The sequence below is a fragment of the Garra rufa genome, chromosome 8, assembly GCF_049309525.1.
Source record: "Garra rufa chromosome 8, GarRuf1.0, whole genome shotgun sequence".
Taxonomy (NCBI): Eukaryota; Metazoa; Chordata; class Actinopteri; order Cypriniformes; family Cyprinidae; genus Garra; species Garra rufa.
In genome coordinates, this window is record NC_133368.1 from 13,631,050 (window position 1) to 13,647,986 (window position 16,937).

At 36.6% G+C, this 16,937-nt stretch overlaps 1 protein-coding gene across 1 annotated transcript in view; it reads right to left on the reverse strand.

The window, feature by feature from the left end:
* Positions 1-16,294, reverse strand: part of LOC141341098 (disco-interacting protein 2 homolog A) — a 20,195-nt gene extending 3,901 nt beyond the window's left edge. Inside the window, exons 1-25 of the mRNA XM_073846244.1 lie at positions 16,199-16,294; positions 15,810-15,874; positions 15,559-15,652; positions 14,330-14,449; positions 14,114-14,228; positions 13,771-13,910; positions 12,943-13,079; positions 12,406-12,486; positions 12,177-12,304; positions 10,958-11,072; positions 10,453-10,660; positions 10,273-10,373; positions 9,857-9,937; positions 9,635-9,758; positions 9,416-9,537; positions 6,468-6,579; positions 6,276-6,385; positions 6,057-6,187; positions 5,777-5,945; positions 5,468-5,638; positions 2,280-2,341; positions 2,124-2,181; positions 1,318-1,392; positions 1,003-1,177; positions 725-848 (exon numbers count right to left, since the gene is read on the reverse strand). Of these exons, the coding sequence (XP_073702345.1) occupies positions 725-848; positions 1,003-1,177; positions 1,318-1,392; positions 2,124-2,181; positions 2,280-2,341; positions 5,468-5,638; positions 5,777-5,945; positions 6,057-6,187; positions 6,276-6,385; positions 6,468-6,579; positions 9,416-9,537; positions 9,635-9,758; positions 9,857-9,937; positions 10,273-10,373; positions 10,453-10,660; positions 10,958-11,072; positions 12,177-12,304; positions 12,406-12,486; positions 12,943-13,079; positions 13,771-13,910; positions 14,114-14,228; positions 14,330-14,449; positions 15,559-15,652; positions 15,810-15,874; positions 16,199-16,274 (2,894 nt within the window). The 5' untranslated portion in view covers positions 16,275-16,294. The remainder of the gene's footprint in view (positions 1-724; positions 849-1,002; positions 1,178-1,317; positions 1,393-2,123; positions 2,182-2,279; positions 2,342-5,467; positions 5,639-5,776; positions 5,946-6,056; positions 6,188-6,275; positions 6,386-6,467; positions 6,580-9,415; positions 9,538-9,634; positions 9,759-9,856; positions 9,938-10,272; positions 10,374-10,452; positions 10,661-10,957; positions 11,073-12,176; positions 12,305-12,405; positions 12,487-12,942; positions 13,080-13,770; positions 13,911-14,113; positions 14,229-14,329; positions 14,450-15,558; positions 15,653-15,809; positions 15,875-16,198) is intronic.
* Positions 16,295-16,937: the final 643 nt, after the last annotated feature.

Consider the following 16,937-nt stretch of genomic DNA (forward strand, 5'->3'; position numbering starts at 1 on the left):
ATATATATATATATATATATATATATATATATATATATATATATATATATATATATATATATATATATATATATATATATATATATATATATATATATATATATATATATATATATATATATATATATATATATATATATATATATATATATATATATATATATATATATATATATATATATATATATATATATATATATATATATATATATATATATATATATATATATATTTTTTTTTTTTAAATAACCGATCATTTCGCTAAATAAGACCCACCTTAATTGGCTGGAATTTTTTAGATCCCCTTGAAGCTGCATTTAAACTGCATTTTGGAAGTTCAAACTCTGGGGCACCATAGAAGTCCACTATATGGAGAGAAATCCTGAAATGTTTTCCTCAAAATACAGAATTTCTTTACGAGTGGAGGAAGAAAGACATGAACATCTTGGATGACAAGTGGGTGAGTACATAATCTGTGAGTTTAGTTCTGGAAGTGCTACTCATTTAACTGCAAACCTCTTTTAAAATTCTTGCAATTTTGCTTCTCAGGAAAAGTAACTTGTCTAAACAATGTTTAAATATATTCAAAGATACTGATTAAGCATAGTACTTGGATGCACTGACCAATGAAAATGCTAAAAATGTTCAGCTGTTATAAATAGTTAAAAGGAGAGTTTATATTACAGTTGAGTAAAGATTTAAATAAAATACAACTTTTACATACCACTCTGCAATGCTTTTGTGCGACCTTATCACAGATGTTTCAATATCAATGGGATGGTAGCGCATTCCCCGCAGCTCCAGAGTCTCATCTAGAGAACCAACCACGTACAAGGCATCATGTCGCTCTAGAAAAATATGCAAAAACATACATGTAAATGATTCATTAGACAGCACAACAGTTTTTTTTCATTATGTTTGATATGAATACAATTGAAAAGTCATCTCAGAAATATCCTGAAATGGGACACTAGTGTGTTTGGTTTTCATCTCATGCATTACCTCCACTGGCATCCGTAAGTTCTGTTCGTCGCAGGAAGCCGAGATATCCAGTTCGAGCCCAAACCGTCTGAGTGTCACCGAAGCTCAGTCTGGTGCTGAAGTGATCAGCATGCAACGCCTCTTCCCCATAAACCGTATAGTATCCTGTGGCATTATGGGGGCTGCTCACCCAGATCTGTTTTAAATACAGTCCCATCAGTTCACTACACATGGTAATATATAATGCAGAGATAATATAAGAGGTTCTGCAGGTAACACTACACATTTTGGAGGTTATATGTGTATATGTGGTTCTCTTTCACATTTGAAACTCACTTCTCCCAGATGAGAATCTCCTAGAGGTCCTTTGGTCTCTGTGTTAGCAATTATAACCTTTACCCCAGGAAGAATCTGTGTGTTGAGAAAAATAACACATGTAAAATATAATATATATGGATTTGAATTCATTAAGGTTTTGAAAGATGTCTCTTATGCTCAACACGATTAAGAGTAATATTGTGAAATATTATTACAATTTAAAGGAACTATTTTCTATTATATTCACATTTTGAATGTGATTTATTCCTGTAATTCACAGCTGAATTTTCAGAATCATTACTCCAGTCTTCAGTGTCACGTGATCCTTTAGAAATCATGCTCAAGAAACATTTCTGATTATTATCAATGTTGAAAAAGACAATTCTGCTTAATATTGTTGTGGAAACTTGGATCCATTAAAAAAAGCTTTTATTTAGCAAGAATGTATAAACATTTATCAAAAGTGACACTAAAGACAGTTAGAATGTTACAAAGCATTATTAATAATTGAGCACCACATCAGCATATTAGAATGATTTCTGATGGATCATGTGACACTGAAGACTGGAGTAATGATGCAGAACATTCAGATTTGCATCAAAGGAAGAAATTACATTTTAAAATATAGCAAAATGGAAACAATTTTTTTTTAAGTTGTAATAATATTTCACGCATTACTATTTTTACTGTATGTTCCATCAAATAAATACAGGCATGGTGAGAATAAGAAACCTTTTTTTCAAAATCATCCAAAAATTGTAATTCTTTAACTTTTGATATTTATAAACTTGTATTATTTAAAAATGTGCAAATATATATCTCACCTTCCCAGATTCCATCAGTGGCAGACTGTGCGGTGAGCCTCTCTCAACCAATCGAACCCTGAGTGATGTGAAAAAACATATTAATATTTTCATATAAATTCAGAAATAAGTCATTATTAAAAAAAAAAAAAAAAAAAATCAAAAGTGTAATATCACCTGTCATGCCGCAGGGCCCTCATATCTAGATATACAGTGGTGGGATCCGGCCCAGCGGTGCCCTGGAAACAAAGATCAACAGGATCACTGGAGGTATGTAATATATCTTCCACCACAGATTCTGTGTTCATACTGTTGATCCACCTTCAGGCACTAACACATGTAACACATGTACTGTGTTACCATGTACTCGAGGTGACATTATAAGTGATGACAAATAGGACCTTCTCAGGGAGATTATCAGAATGAACAAATTCTTCAAGGCAAAGTGTGTCTTTTTGTTTTTTGGCTATACTTTTCTTAATATGAAGAGACAACTATATGCCATTTGAAACTAGTTTTGTGGTGCCATCAAGACAAGCTCTGTTTGTTTGACCAGTCTGACACAGAAACATTGGCTCAAACAATTGTGTGAGAGACAGATAGATAGTGAATGCTTGGTAATGACACACTTAACCTTCATAACAGACAGAAGTAATAGAGATTTTGTCAGGGATAGTTCACCCCAAAATGAAAATCCTGTCATCATTTACTCTGCCTGATGTTGTTGCAACCCTGTATGACCTCTATTGTATGGACAAATCTATAATGTAAGTCAATAAGAACTGAAATTGCAAACACAGCTCATATATAAGCAAATCTGCTCTATATGCACATCTACAAGCATTGCTTCGGCACAGCCTAGAGTAGATATACGGTAAGTGCAGGGCCAAGCACAAAAGCTGTGATAAGCAGAGCAGGCATATGCATAAATCTGTCAGAGTAAAAGAGACACTGTCACTAGGAATTATATTAAATATCTTAACGCTATTAAAAAAAAAAAAAGAAGACAAGAGGAATCTGTTACAGTCCCTGTGCTGCGGTCTCATCTGCAAAATTTTCGTTTGATATATGAGAATCTTTGACTATAATCTGCTGTGTGTTAATATATTTTAAATAATATGTATATGTATATATACACACTACCATTCAAAAGTTTGGGGTCAGTAAGATTTTTCATTGTTTTTAATTTAATTTATATTTTTGGAAGTAATATATATAATTATATATAGTTTATAATATAAATTGGTCAAAAATTACAATAAAAGTTTCAAATAAATGAAGTGTTTTCAGCAGTTTCAAACGTTGATAATAATAGTAAATGTTTCTTGAGTCACAAATCAGCATATTAGAATGATTTCTGAAGGTTCATGTGACACAAGACTGCAGTAATGATGCTGAAAATTAAGCTTTGTGTCACAGGAATAGATTCAATTTTCAAATATATTCAAATAGATAACAGTTATTAATACATTAGTAATACATACATTAATACAACAATACTACTGCTTTAGTGTATTCAAATAAACAGCTTTGGTGAGCATACTGTAAGAGACTTATTTCAAAAACATTACAAAAATCTTACTATCCCAACCTTTTTATTAATTATATTAATACATAGTAAATATTAACCTAGAGTGGCCCAAAAATATAGACATTTAAGTCACATTTCATAAGTAACAGCTCATCATTTTGTTAAAAAAAAAAGGTTGGACCACTTGATATTTATGTTGATTTTCTGTTAAATTTATACATAATTATTTTATATAAATAATATAATAAGAACTGTTAAATGATTAACAATTGACAGTGCTGGCACAAATAATATAATATAATATAATATAATATAATATAATATAATATAATATAATATAATACAATATAATATAATATTAGATATTTAGACACTGAAAGCAAAGCATTCTTAATGTCATGCATATGAGCATTTCATACATATATTTACACACACAAACAGAAACATATGAAAAGCAGAGCCTTTACAAGCATCCTGGAAGCCCCCTGCTAGCACCCCTGTGGTCCCCATCTGGGTCACAGTACCTGCTCAGCCAACTTGCCCAGCCTGTTGGGCTGACGAGAGGGCATGGAGCAGCAGACAAACACAGGCGTACATTTAATACACGAACAGATACATATACATATAGTTACAGACAGGCATCCAGGCCAGTGAACAGAACATAAGGGTACAGAAAATGACTTTGAAACAAGAACAACGGGCCTATTCACACAAAGAGCGATGTGGCAAAGCGACAACAAAAATTTCACACCAAGCGTGATATTAAATTTCGATAGCCTTACAGAAATGTTACATACCGGAACAATATATTGCCAAAAGTATTGGGACACCCCCTTCTAACGAACAGGTTTGACTAATTTAGTCATTTCCATGAGTATAAATCTTAATGTTTAAGCATATAATGATATTCTTGGGGATTGTGTGCTTCTAATTTTACAGTAACAGTTTTGACAGGATCCTCTTCAATTCTAACATGACAATGCCTTTGTGTATAAGGCAGGGTTCAAAAATAAATGATTGATTCAGTCAGTGTGGAAGAACTTGATTGGTCTGCAGAAAGCAAAGTCCTAATCTCAGCAGAACACCTCTGGTGTGACTTTAAATGCAGACCCTGAGCCAAAAACTCATCACAAAACACCAATGACTTGTACACACACTATGGACAAAAGTATTGGGACACCCCCTTCTTTAGAATAGAAAAAGGCACTTACAATCTGTGGCAACAAAGATGGTAACAAAAAAAAAATGTGTATAAACTGTATTTCCATCTTTGTTGCAACCGTTTTGGAAGTGTCTAAAATGACTGTAGCTATAGTTGCAATTCATTGGTGTACTGTTTTTGGATCAACGTCTGCATTTAAAGTCACACCAGAGGCGTTCAGCTGAGATTAGGACTTTGCTTTCTGAATCAATCATTTGTTTTTGAACCTTGCCTTATACACAAAGGCATTGTCATGTTAGAATAGAAAAGGGATCCTGTCAAAGCTGTTGCTATCAAATTAGAAGAACACAATCCCCCAGAATACCATTATATGCTTAAACATAAGGATTTGTATGCATGGAAATTTCTACACTAGTCCAACCTGTACATTAGAACAGGGTGTCCCAATACTTTTGACAATATAGTGTATGTGTTGTAATGTAAAATACAATTTATTGCTAAAATGTAACAGATATATTTAGCTTTTGGTGTGAAGAGATTTGGGGTGCATTGTTTTGGTAATATCTTATTGTGTCATAAAACGTCACGGTGAAATTTCACACTCAATGTGAACAGGTCTTTTAAAAGCACCCATTAGGATTTTTACCTAAAACACATAATTTCATCACTCACCTGAAGACAAATGGCCACATTGACCCTGCAGCCGAAGGTGGTGCTGACGGCCCGTGAGGAGAGCCCTAGGTCTTTAAAGATCTTCGAGAAGGATTGCGTAAGCGTGATGCGAGGACGTTCTTCAGCCACCACCATACAGGTCCGTACACACGACAGATTCACATTTCGTAACTGCAGGTATACAGATGGAGGTTAATCTTAATGGACCAAACCCCTGAACCCAAAAATATAACTGACCCCAAACTTTTGGACAAAAAACATATGCCATTTAAAAATGCATTTAAATGTTAAATTGTAATATGACTATACCCGCAGAGCTTCAGTCTGGGAACCAAGGCCTTTGGTACACATCTCCATCACTGAATACGAACAGAACGTCACTCGTACTTTATACTGACTGACAGCAGAAAGCCATAGAGACGGATTGGTCTCCAGCTCCAGAGGAGGAACCAAAATAGACTGATGGCCTGAGTACACACTGCAAACACAAACATGATTTACATTACTTTGCATCACATAAATAAATATGTCATTAGCCTCCCAACTATAGCCAAAAACATCCACATCCATGGTGTGAACTGTCTCTCACCTGCAGAGACACCAGAGGGCAAAGCCCAGGCCACAGTAGGGGTCCAGACAGATGGCGATCTGGCGAGAGGGGTACAGCTCGCATTGCAGCTTAATAGAGCGACACAAGGCACTGGTGGCAGCATGGGACATCTGCGAGAAACACACAGCGTTAGAAATGTCAATCCCAGATTTTAAAACAAATGTGTTACTGTCGCTTAAATTACAGGTTAGACAGCACCTTGACCCCTGCAAGGATTCCTGTGGTGGAAACACTGAAGTCCAGGTAGGCGAGCATCTCTGGGGTGGGAGGTTTGTAGATCTGAGGAATTCTCTTTCTCGGGAGATCATCTGAATGGAATAAATAGACTTAATTTATCATTTCTTTTACGAAGGGCTGCAATGATGTTATAGTAAAAAAGTATGTCTTCACCTGTGTCCAGTATCAATGGCCACGTCTTAATATCCACAGCAGCCGCTGCCTCTTTGGATTTCAGTAGTTTCATTATTGCTTGTGTTGTCAGAATACATACAGACTTACTGACCTGTCAAACACATGCAACAGGGTAGAAAAAGTTAAAGCAGAGAATACAAGATAGGGATTAATTAATCAGACACTGGCTTAAGGCTAAAATAATACTTATTAATATATATTAATTCTTACACACACACACACACACACACACACACACACATGTTGGGTTTACATGTTTTATGGGGACATTCCATAGGCGTAATGGTTTTTATACTGTACAAACCGTACTTTCTATCGCCCTACACCTACCCTACACCTAAACCTAGCCCTCACAGGAGATTGTGCACACTTTTACTTTATCAAAAAAACTCATTGTGCATGATTTATAAGCCTGTTTCCTCATGGGGACCTGAGAAATGTCCCCACAAGGTCAAAATCTACTGGTATTCCTATCCTTGTGGGGACATTTGGTCCCCACAACGTGATGAATACCAGGTACACACACACACACACACACACACACACACACACACAGTATAATCTACATACAGTTGAGATCAAAAGTTTACACACCTCGCAGAATCTGCAAAATGTTAATTATTTTACCAAAATAAGAGGGATCATACAAAATGCATGTTATTTTTTATTTAGTACTGACCTGAATAAGATATTTCACATAAAAGACATTTACATATAGTCCACCAGAGAAAATAATAGTTGAATTTATAAAAAATTACCCCATTTAAAGTGTACATAGGCTTGATTATTAATACTGTGTTGTAACATAAATGATCCACAGCTGTCTTTAGTTTAGTGAAAGATGTTCATGAGTCCCTTGTACGTCCTATACAGTTAAACTTTTCTGTTCTGTTGGGTTTTCAGCATTTTTGTGTACTTGAACCCTTTTGACAATCCATCTTTTCACACTGAGGACAACTGAGGGACTCATACAGAACTATTACAGAAGGTTAAAATGCTCACTGATGCTCCAGAAGGAAAAACAATGCATTAAGAGCCAGGGGTGTAAACTTTTGAAAAGATCTGTACATTTTTCTTATTTATTCGTATTTTATATTTTTTACCCTGATCTTCAAATATATATTGTTAATGTTAAAACTTAATGTTTATACATTTAGCAGAATTTCACATCATACAGAACAAATAACTACGGAGCCCCTTACGTCACCTGTAGAAGAAAAATAATTAATCCGTGGGGACGGTTTTGCAATTCGTTCCCTCAGTTTATAAACCGTTCTCACGAATTCTTAAACTGTTCCCTCAGTTTAACAATTCGTGCCCACGGATTAACAAACCGTGCCCACGAATTTCCAATCCGTGCGCTCAGATTTTGTAAACCGTACCCTCAGATTTTGAATCCGTACCCACAAATTCATAATCCGTGCGCACGCTTTCGCAATCCGTTCCCACAGTTTGTAAACTGCTCTCACGGATTTGTGGCCCCGCCCCCAAATTCAACCAGGACACCTGTTTAAGTGCTGGATACTACGGAGCCCCTTATGTCACCTGTAGAAGAAAAATAATCAATCCGTGGCGACGGTTTTGCAATTTGTTCCCTCAGTTTATAAACCGTACCCACGAATTCTTAAACTGTTCCCTCGGTTTAATAAATCGTGCCCACGGATTAACAAACCGTACCCACGAATTTCCAATCCGTGCGCTCAGATTTTGTAAACCGTACCCTCGGATTCTGAATCCGTGCCCACAAATTCATAATCCGTGCGCACGCTTTCGCAATCCGTTCCCACGGGTTTGTAAACTGGACTCATGGATTTGTGGCCCCGCCCCCAAATTCAACCAGGCAACCTGTTTATAGGTGCTGGATGCATTGTATTGCATTTATTAAACTTTATTTTCTCATAGTAGGCTATATGAGACCATGGAACACTGACAAAACAGAGTTTTTAGCGTTTATTTTATATTAATCACTAACAGATTAGCTGCTAAAACACCACACCTGTGTTTTATCCTATTGGTTATTGTTATCCTATTATCTATTGGTTATTAATGTAAAATAAACACTAAAAAGATGAAGTTTTGTAAGTGCGAATCATGGTAAATTAACGAAACAAATAATGTACAGGTTATGTGTCATTACTTTGCTCTCAAACTAAATGCAATGTAATATACAGTATTACATATTTAATAATTACATTAACAGTGAAGCATGCATCTAACTCTGGGTGAAAAGATTATCATAAAATCGCCAAAATGAGTCTATATGTTAAGAATAAACAAACACATTTGTGCACTCATTTATTTAGCCTATAAATTAAAATAATAATTACTATTTTAAGTATTATGACGTAAACAGCTTATACTACTGTTTCTACTGATCGGGGCCACAAATCCGTGAGTACAATTTAAAACCCGTGGGAACGGATTGCTAAAGCGTGCGCACGGATTATGAATTTGTGGGCACGGATTCAAAATCCGAGGGTACGGTTTACAAAATCTGAGCGCACGGATTGGAAATTCGTGGGCACGATTTATTAAACCGAGGGAACAGTTTAAGAATTCGTGGGTACGGTTTATAAACTGAGGGAACGAATTGCAAAACCGTCCCCACAGATTAATTATTTTTCTTCTACAGGTGACGTAAGGGGCTCCGTAAATAACTTATTAAGTCATTTGGTTTTTAATTTATCTTGAAATATATATGTCAAATAAATAAATAAAAAGGAAAAAAATTGTTAGTTCATGATTCCTAATGAATATCAACAAACATAACATACTGCTAACATTATTGCTAAAGTGTTACCAATAAAGTACACAATAAAATACAATTCTAAAGATTGGTCACAAGAGGGAGCTAGCGTCTCTGTTTACTGGCTAAGGAAGCATGGCTATGGTAAACAGCATGTGCTTCATTCAGAGACTGAAGTTACCTCAACAATCATTTTAACGGTTGGCAGGGTTGTGGTTAGGTTCTGTGGGTGTGGAGGCCTGACGGTGACCGGAACACAGCCGGCGTACAGACAGCCATAGAAAGTGGCGATCAGATCAATACCTGCAAAATAGGAAGGCAACGGAATTGAGTCACGCAAAACCTGAGAGCTAAGAAACCTTTATTAATCCACAGTAATATAAGCCTCTTTCTCACTTACCAGGAGGATAAACAAGTGCTACATGGTCTCCAGTGTTAAGTCGGCCTCTTTCCATCAATGCTACCGCTATACGCTCTGCCCGCTTGTGCAGCTGTACACAGGAGGCTGTGTTTGCCACAGTGCCCTGAAAAAAATTAAACACACATAGAATATGCTAGTGAATATACACAATCTGACTCTGAATACTGTGTTTTGTGGCCTGAAGGATGATGAGTTTTGTACCTTGGCATTGAGCAACAGAAACAGAGGGTGATCTGGAGTGGCCTGAGCCCTCCACTGCAGAACATCCTGCATGTACAGGAACTACAAGAGAAGAGATGACACAATTAATTAACAATATACCTCAGTATAAAAAAGAAGTGTACATAATTGTACTGAATGTGCTTTTTTAGTGTACTTCCAATATTATAAGTGAATTGTACATGCAGATAATATATAAATGGAATCAAAACAGAAAAATTCACCTAAGTGTGCTAAAAGAGAGCACACTAACATGACCTTCATGACATCCCTTGCGAGAAAGAAGTTTAATCAAGAGTGCTATTAGTATACTTCTTTTAAAATAAAAAATAGGAAAGAAAACATTACCTTTAGTTCACACTTAATAAGCACTCAAAGTATGCTAAAGTGTGCTTTACCTGATCATTGTCTTCCAGCTGTGAAACATCTCTCCCACAAGCCTGTGCAATCCTCTTTCCTGCCACTAGGTTTCCGACTATCATGGAAGCAGGACCCACATCTGAACCAACAGAGACAAAAGGTCATATGATGTGCAAAATATGCAAAAAAAACAACCACTCCAAACACGCTGGACTCACCTGTACCCGGCTGCTTCTGTCTAGGTTTGGGCAGGTTGGTGACGCAGGTATGAGGGCACATAAGGACATTGCAGGGGTGCAGGGCTCCCTCTAGGAAGCGCTGTTTGGTCTCTGAGATGTGGATGCCGCCCAGAGGTGCTTTGGGTAGTGTGTTAGCTGGCACCAGAGCAAGACAGTATACTCCTACTTGATGGATGCTGTCGATAGCCTGACAGAAAGAGGTCAAGACAATATGTATGGCTGAGTAAGTGTTGTTTTGTGCACGTTACAAATAAAAGCTTCAGACATACACTTTATTATAACTATTTTATAAATAATCATCATCAGTATTACAGTATTCATGTTAAAATGCAACATATAGATACAGGGTTGTTCTTTTTCATTAATATGAATGTATGACACACATGATTTGCACACATCTCTGTGTTTTCAAATACATTTAAAAATGTGTGTGTGTGTGTGTGTGTGTGTGTGTGTGTGTGTGTGTGTGTGTGTGTGTGTTCACCTGCAACACACGACTCATCCACTGGAAGCTGTCCTCCTCTGAGGCATCTGGTCTCTGTTCCGCCACTACAACAATACGTTCATCATGCAGCACCGAAACAGAGAAAACTGCAATCCTAACAGAAAACAAGAGATGCAACCTTCAATCTGAAGCAGAGATACACACTCATCTCAAGTCAAGAGTAAACACTACAACCCCAAAAGTAGGTAAATCTGTGAATTCAATATTATACGTTTATATGGAAGAATTAAAAAACATTATTTACGTAGTTTGAACAAGGAGGTTTGAAAGCCATTGATTTAGAATCTCTTCTTGGTACATTCAGAATAAAAATGGCCTAAAGAGTGCTTTTCAAAGCCTTACTCAATATGGTACCATATTCCTAATAATATTTTCAAAAATATTGTTGGCCTTGAATTTGTCTTAAGATGTGATTTTGGTTTCTAATTTTCATAAACAAGTACTGCTTTTTTGGAAAATGATATTTACCCATAATTTTCCCCTCAGAACTCCAGTCTTTGGAATAATAGAATTAAACAAAATTACAAAGTATTATCACCGGGGATTACCACATGCTACATTTTGGGAGATGTTAAAGCCTCAGTAAGGGATAAAGCTTTTGTTTTTGGGAAAATTATGTTTAGGATTTACCCTGTTAGCAATTTTATACTGAAACTATTTTATATGTTTTTTGTTCTTCTTTTCCTGAAACACTTGATCACCTATTCTTTCACTGTAAGGTTACTACAGTTGATTGATTACATTAATAATTGTAAACATGTTTTGTATTACAAGTTTTCTAAAATGTTAGTTTTAAATATGCAAATGAGGCATTATTTAATAAAAAAATATGTGCTAATTTGCATAAATCTTTAGCACAAAAAAATCTAAAAACTGGATGAAGTCAATTACAAAATTCTTGTTAAATTTTTTTTACATATTAGAGTCAAATGTTTTTACAAAGGGAATTTTGGGTATCTCATTTTGTCATTCCCCTGTAAATTCTTTTTTTTTTTTTTCAGATTCAGGTAAATATCATTTTCACACATGCAAATTGAAAAAATGAAGCCCTGCTTTAATGTTTTTTCTTTGTGAGTTTGTAAAAATGTTTCAGAGTTTTAAGTACCTTGTATAAAACTAAATAGAAAATCTGAAACTCTCTCTCTAAATCTTCATCTCAAAACATAAGTAAACACTACAAAACAGCCAGTATCATTACCTTCCTCTGTATACAAACTTCATGGGCTCCACGGCCAGTGCTGTGGCCACCACATCATCTGCGTTATGTCTCCGTCCACTCACCACCATCAGTCCATCCATCTTTCCCACCACAAACACCAGATTATCCTGTATAACAAAAAACAAACTTAATCTCCACATGTTGATTTAAAAGACACTTAAAAGTTATTTTGCTTCAAAAGGAAAGGTTTTAAGGCATCTGAACCCACCGGTCCAATGAAACCCAGGAGAGATGTGCGTGTGAAGGGTCTGTCACAGATGGGAGCTCCTGAGGATGTGACTGGAATGGTCTAAAAGCAAAACAACAAATGAATTTCAGTCGAGTTTACTACAGTGTCAAGTCCTGATTTTTGTTACTTTTTCAGGTCTTGATGATAACACATAACTAAAAACACTCTGCAATGACACTAGTAGTTTTATAAGTGAAACTTCTAACAGCTTTTTAAGCAAATCGTTCTCATTGACTATTATTGTTGCTTTTTTTCTATATTTTATAGGCTCAGAAATTTCCATAAAGTACATTAACAAGATTTCCAATCATAAATTAATGTTTTTAACAATTGAATAATTCAACAACACTTGCCTACTTAATTGATCAGAAAGAATTTTAGACAGAAAGATTGGACTTTCAAAATCGCTGCACAATTTAATCAACATTAAACCAAAACTGAATATTAATTGAACATTTTAATGCCAACACTAAATGTTTAAAAAAATCTTTGGACCTTTTGTTTCTCCACAGTTACCTCAAAGACATTCTTGGTCATGCCTGGCAGACCATAGTAGGAAATTCCCGTACTGCTGGAGCTCACACAGATTTCTCCAACTTCATCCGTTCGACACAGGTATGGCGTGCCCTCCACCCGAATCACACACACCAGTGCTGCACACATACATGCAGTACATTAGTCCCCAAGAGGAATTAAAGATTCACAATAACAGAATGTTAAACATAAAGTGCCAAAATGTAAAGAATTTATCTCCAGTACATCAATTACACTATCAATCCAGTCAGTGTTGGGGGTAACGCATTACAAGTAAAGCGAGTTACGTAATCAGACTAGGTTTTTTTCAAGTAACTAATAAAACAAATGCATTACTCTATCAGTTACAAGAAAATATCCAAGTTACTTTTTCAAATAAGTTATGCCAGTTACTTTGTTTTCCCATTTATTGATTGACAAGTCTCCTGTCCCAATTTTGAGAGAAATCGGATGTAGAGAGGCGTTGTGTGCACTGTGTAAACATGATGTTACTGTAGTTGTAGACTAAATGTGAACATGCATCAATTCATCTCACTCGCAAAAAAAAAAGTCAGTATTTATCAAAATGAATAAAACTTTTGAAATGCCCTGTCCAGATTTAAAAAGTAACGCCAAAGTAACCCAAAAGTAACGTAATGCATTACTTTCCATAAAAAGTAACTAAGTAGCATAATTAGTTACTTTTTTATGGAGTAACGTGATATTGTAACGCATTACTTTTGAAAAGTAACTTTCCCCAACACTGCATCCAATCAAAACAGTTTATAAGTCTATAGATCAATCCATCAGTGAGAGTAAAGCAGGTCTCACCTCCAGGCATGACCTGTCCTACATCCTGGACAGTGAGCACAGAGAGCTTCTCCTCTGTGTCTACTCGAATCACCCCATAACTCAGACCGCTCATGGACAGCACTGCCTTACCCGGAGGAGGAACACCCATCTCTGGAGGCCTGAACACATGCAAACACAGTCATTTAACATTTGGATTTGGGCTTTGTTTGGAATAGGACAAATTCAAGTGCAAATTGGCATTTTCATTTCTGAGATGATAACCGAAATGCATTACATTAGGTCAGATAAAATAGTAAGCATGTATGACTGCGTACTCTATTACAGTAGTGGTTTTCAAGTAGTTGGAATGTCATCAGTGTACCTGCGGATGGCGACAGTCATGGCCTCAGAGGAACTTGCACATGGGCAGATCACCTCGGGCCGCAGCCCACGGGCCTGAAAGACGTTGAGGAAGGCATCGCAGGACGAAATAGACCCTGCATTCCAATATAAACAACATACACAGTGTTCAGGATGTGTTTCATTCAATTTGGAATTATGTTTGTTCTCAGATTGTACTGTTTAAGTGTATACTCACATGGGTTTGCTCCATCAGCAACAATGAGCATGCGGAGAGAACTGAGACTGATGTCTCTCTGATCTCGTTGGGCTAAAAGTGACCAGTGCATGTCCCTGGATTTAACCACTGCTACACGCGCTGTTTGAAAAACATAGGATTTGTAAACATGCAAACAGTCATACAGCATTTAATAAGTGTCCTGACACCACACTGGCATTTATTATTTTCTACAAACATCAGATGGCAGGGTCTAAATGTATAATTCTGGTCCTGGACAGCATCTTATCTGCTACATTAAACAATATAGTAACAGCTATAATGTAAAATATATGTTTACTGTCCATATAAAGACCAGCTATAAACCTTAATGCAGTGGTTCTCAATCCTTGTCCTGGGGGACTCCTGCTCTGCACATTTTGCATGTCTCCCTAATTTAACAAACCTGATTGAAATCATCAGCTTGTTAGTTCAGTTTACGGATCTCTCTCCTAACGAGCTGATGATCTCAACAGGTGTGTTAAATAAGGAAGACATGCAAAATGGGCAGAGCAGGGGTCCCACAGGACCAGGATTGAGAACCACTGCCTTAATGTGACGTCAGAGTGATATTTGTAAAACATTTTCTTGGTTTATCACAAAGTTAACATTTGCTCACAATGCGATGTTTGCAAAAATATATAAAATTATAATAAACTATCTTATTTTAATCCAGTAGAAGTATTTTTTAAATCGTTTTTTACAGTGAAAGGTTTACAAGCCTCTTTTTCTGTAGTTACATCATTACACCTGTAGGTGGCAAAAGTGAGCTTTTTAAATTTGATAAATAAATCTTCATAGTACAGAAATTTGTGCTGCATGATTCTTCAGAAACCATTCTAATATGCTGATTTTTCTGCTCAATCAATACTTTTTAATATGTTGCAGACAGGTGTGCTGCCTAATATTTGTGTTGAAAATGTGATACATTTGTGGTACATTTATTGATTATGATGAATATTTATTGATTATTTGATTATTTGAAAACAGCCACACATTCTTTATTAAACACATTTTCACTTCAAAACACTTAACCTCCTTTCTTCTAAAGAATTTAAAAAAATTTAAGAAAAGTCTGGAATCTTGGAATTGAGCCTATAAAGATCATCAACTTCATTCCACATCAGGTTCATCCAGATGTAAGTGGCCATAGCTCTGTGTTGAAAGATCATGACACACATAGTCAGTGTGGCTTTAGGCAGTTCACTCACCTTTATAGGTGTGGACTTTCTGGATCCAGGAGAGAGGGTTGACCTTCATCAGCGAGTATGGGATGCTGATCACGTGCATTCGGTTCATCACACTCTGAACATACATCACCATGACAGCAGTTGCCAAGGACACAGGTTAAGAAAGCAAAAGATAGCTGGATGAGTATGAGGGGATCTAACTCCTTATCCATGTGTGTGAGTGCATGTGAATGTATCGCAAAAGATGTTAATCACACGTGTGTTGGACTCACCGCATGGACCCCGTGCCACAGACCAGCGTCTCGTTTGAAGTCCAAAACATTTGTTATAACTTCACCTATACAAGTGGATACAATCACAGAAAACACTTTAGAGGTGTATATTGAAAAAAAAAATATATATATATACAAATAATGTGACATATATCACATCCGCAACTTTTGTACAATCTTTCGTTGTGTAGATCTTAATCTTAAACAAATCCAGGGCTATATAGAGGCAGAAGAAGAGGGTAACAGTGTCTTTACTGCAGTAGCTGCTGTGTGTGGAGAGTTAAGGGTTTGTAAGGAGTTATTTAGAGAGTGGAAGTAGGACACTCTAGACCTGCAGTGGCTGGTCTCAGAAGATTCTGTATGTTTGTGTGTAAGTTGCACACACTCACCCTCTGTGTAGCCACAGGCCTGTGTGAGTGCATGACAGTGAGCCAACATAGCAGAGTGAGACACCGTGATGCCCATAGTGCTGCCCTCCTTACTGGTCTTATACTGTGTACAGAAGAGAGACATATGGTTAGAGAGATGGATAGAGATATAAACAGAAAAACAGACAGATACAGTAGGTGGATGGATGGATGGATGGATGGATGGATGGATGGATAGGTAGATGGATGGATGGATGGATGGATAGGTAGATGGATGGATGGATGGATGGATAGGTAGATGGATGGATGGATGGATGGATGGATAGGTAGATGGATGGATGGATAGGTAGATGGATGGATGGATGGATGGATGGATAGGTAGATGGATGGATGGATGGATGAATGGAGAAATGGATGGATGGATGGATGGATAGGTAGATGGATGGATGGATAGGTAGATGGATGGATGGATGGATGAATGGAGAAATGGATGGATGGATGGATGGCAGATAGGTAGATGGATGGATGGATGGACAGATAGGTAGATGGATGGATGGACAGGTAAATGGATATATGGATGGATAGACAGACAGGTAGACGGATGGATGGATGATAGACAGACAGGTAGATGGATGGATGGATGGACAGATGGGTAGATAAATGGATGATTGACAGATAGGTAGATGGATGGATGGATGGATGGACAGACAGGTAGATGGATGGATGGACAGGTAAATGGATATATGGATGGACAGACAGA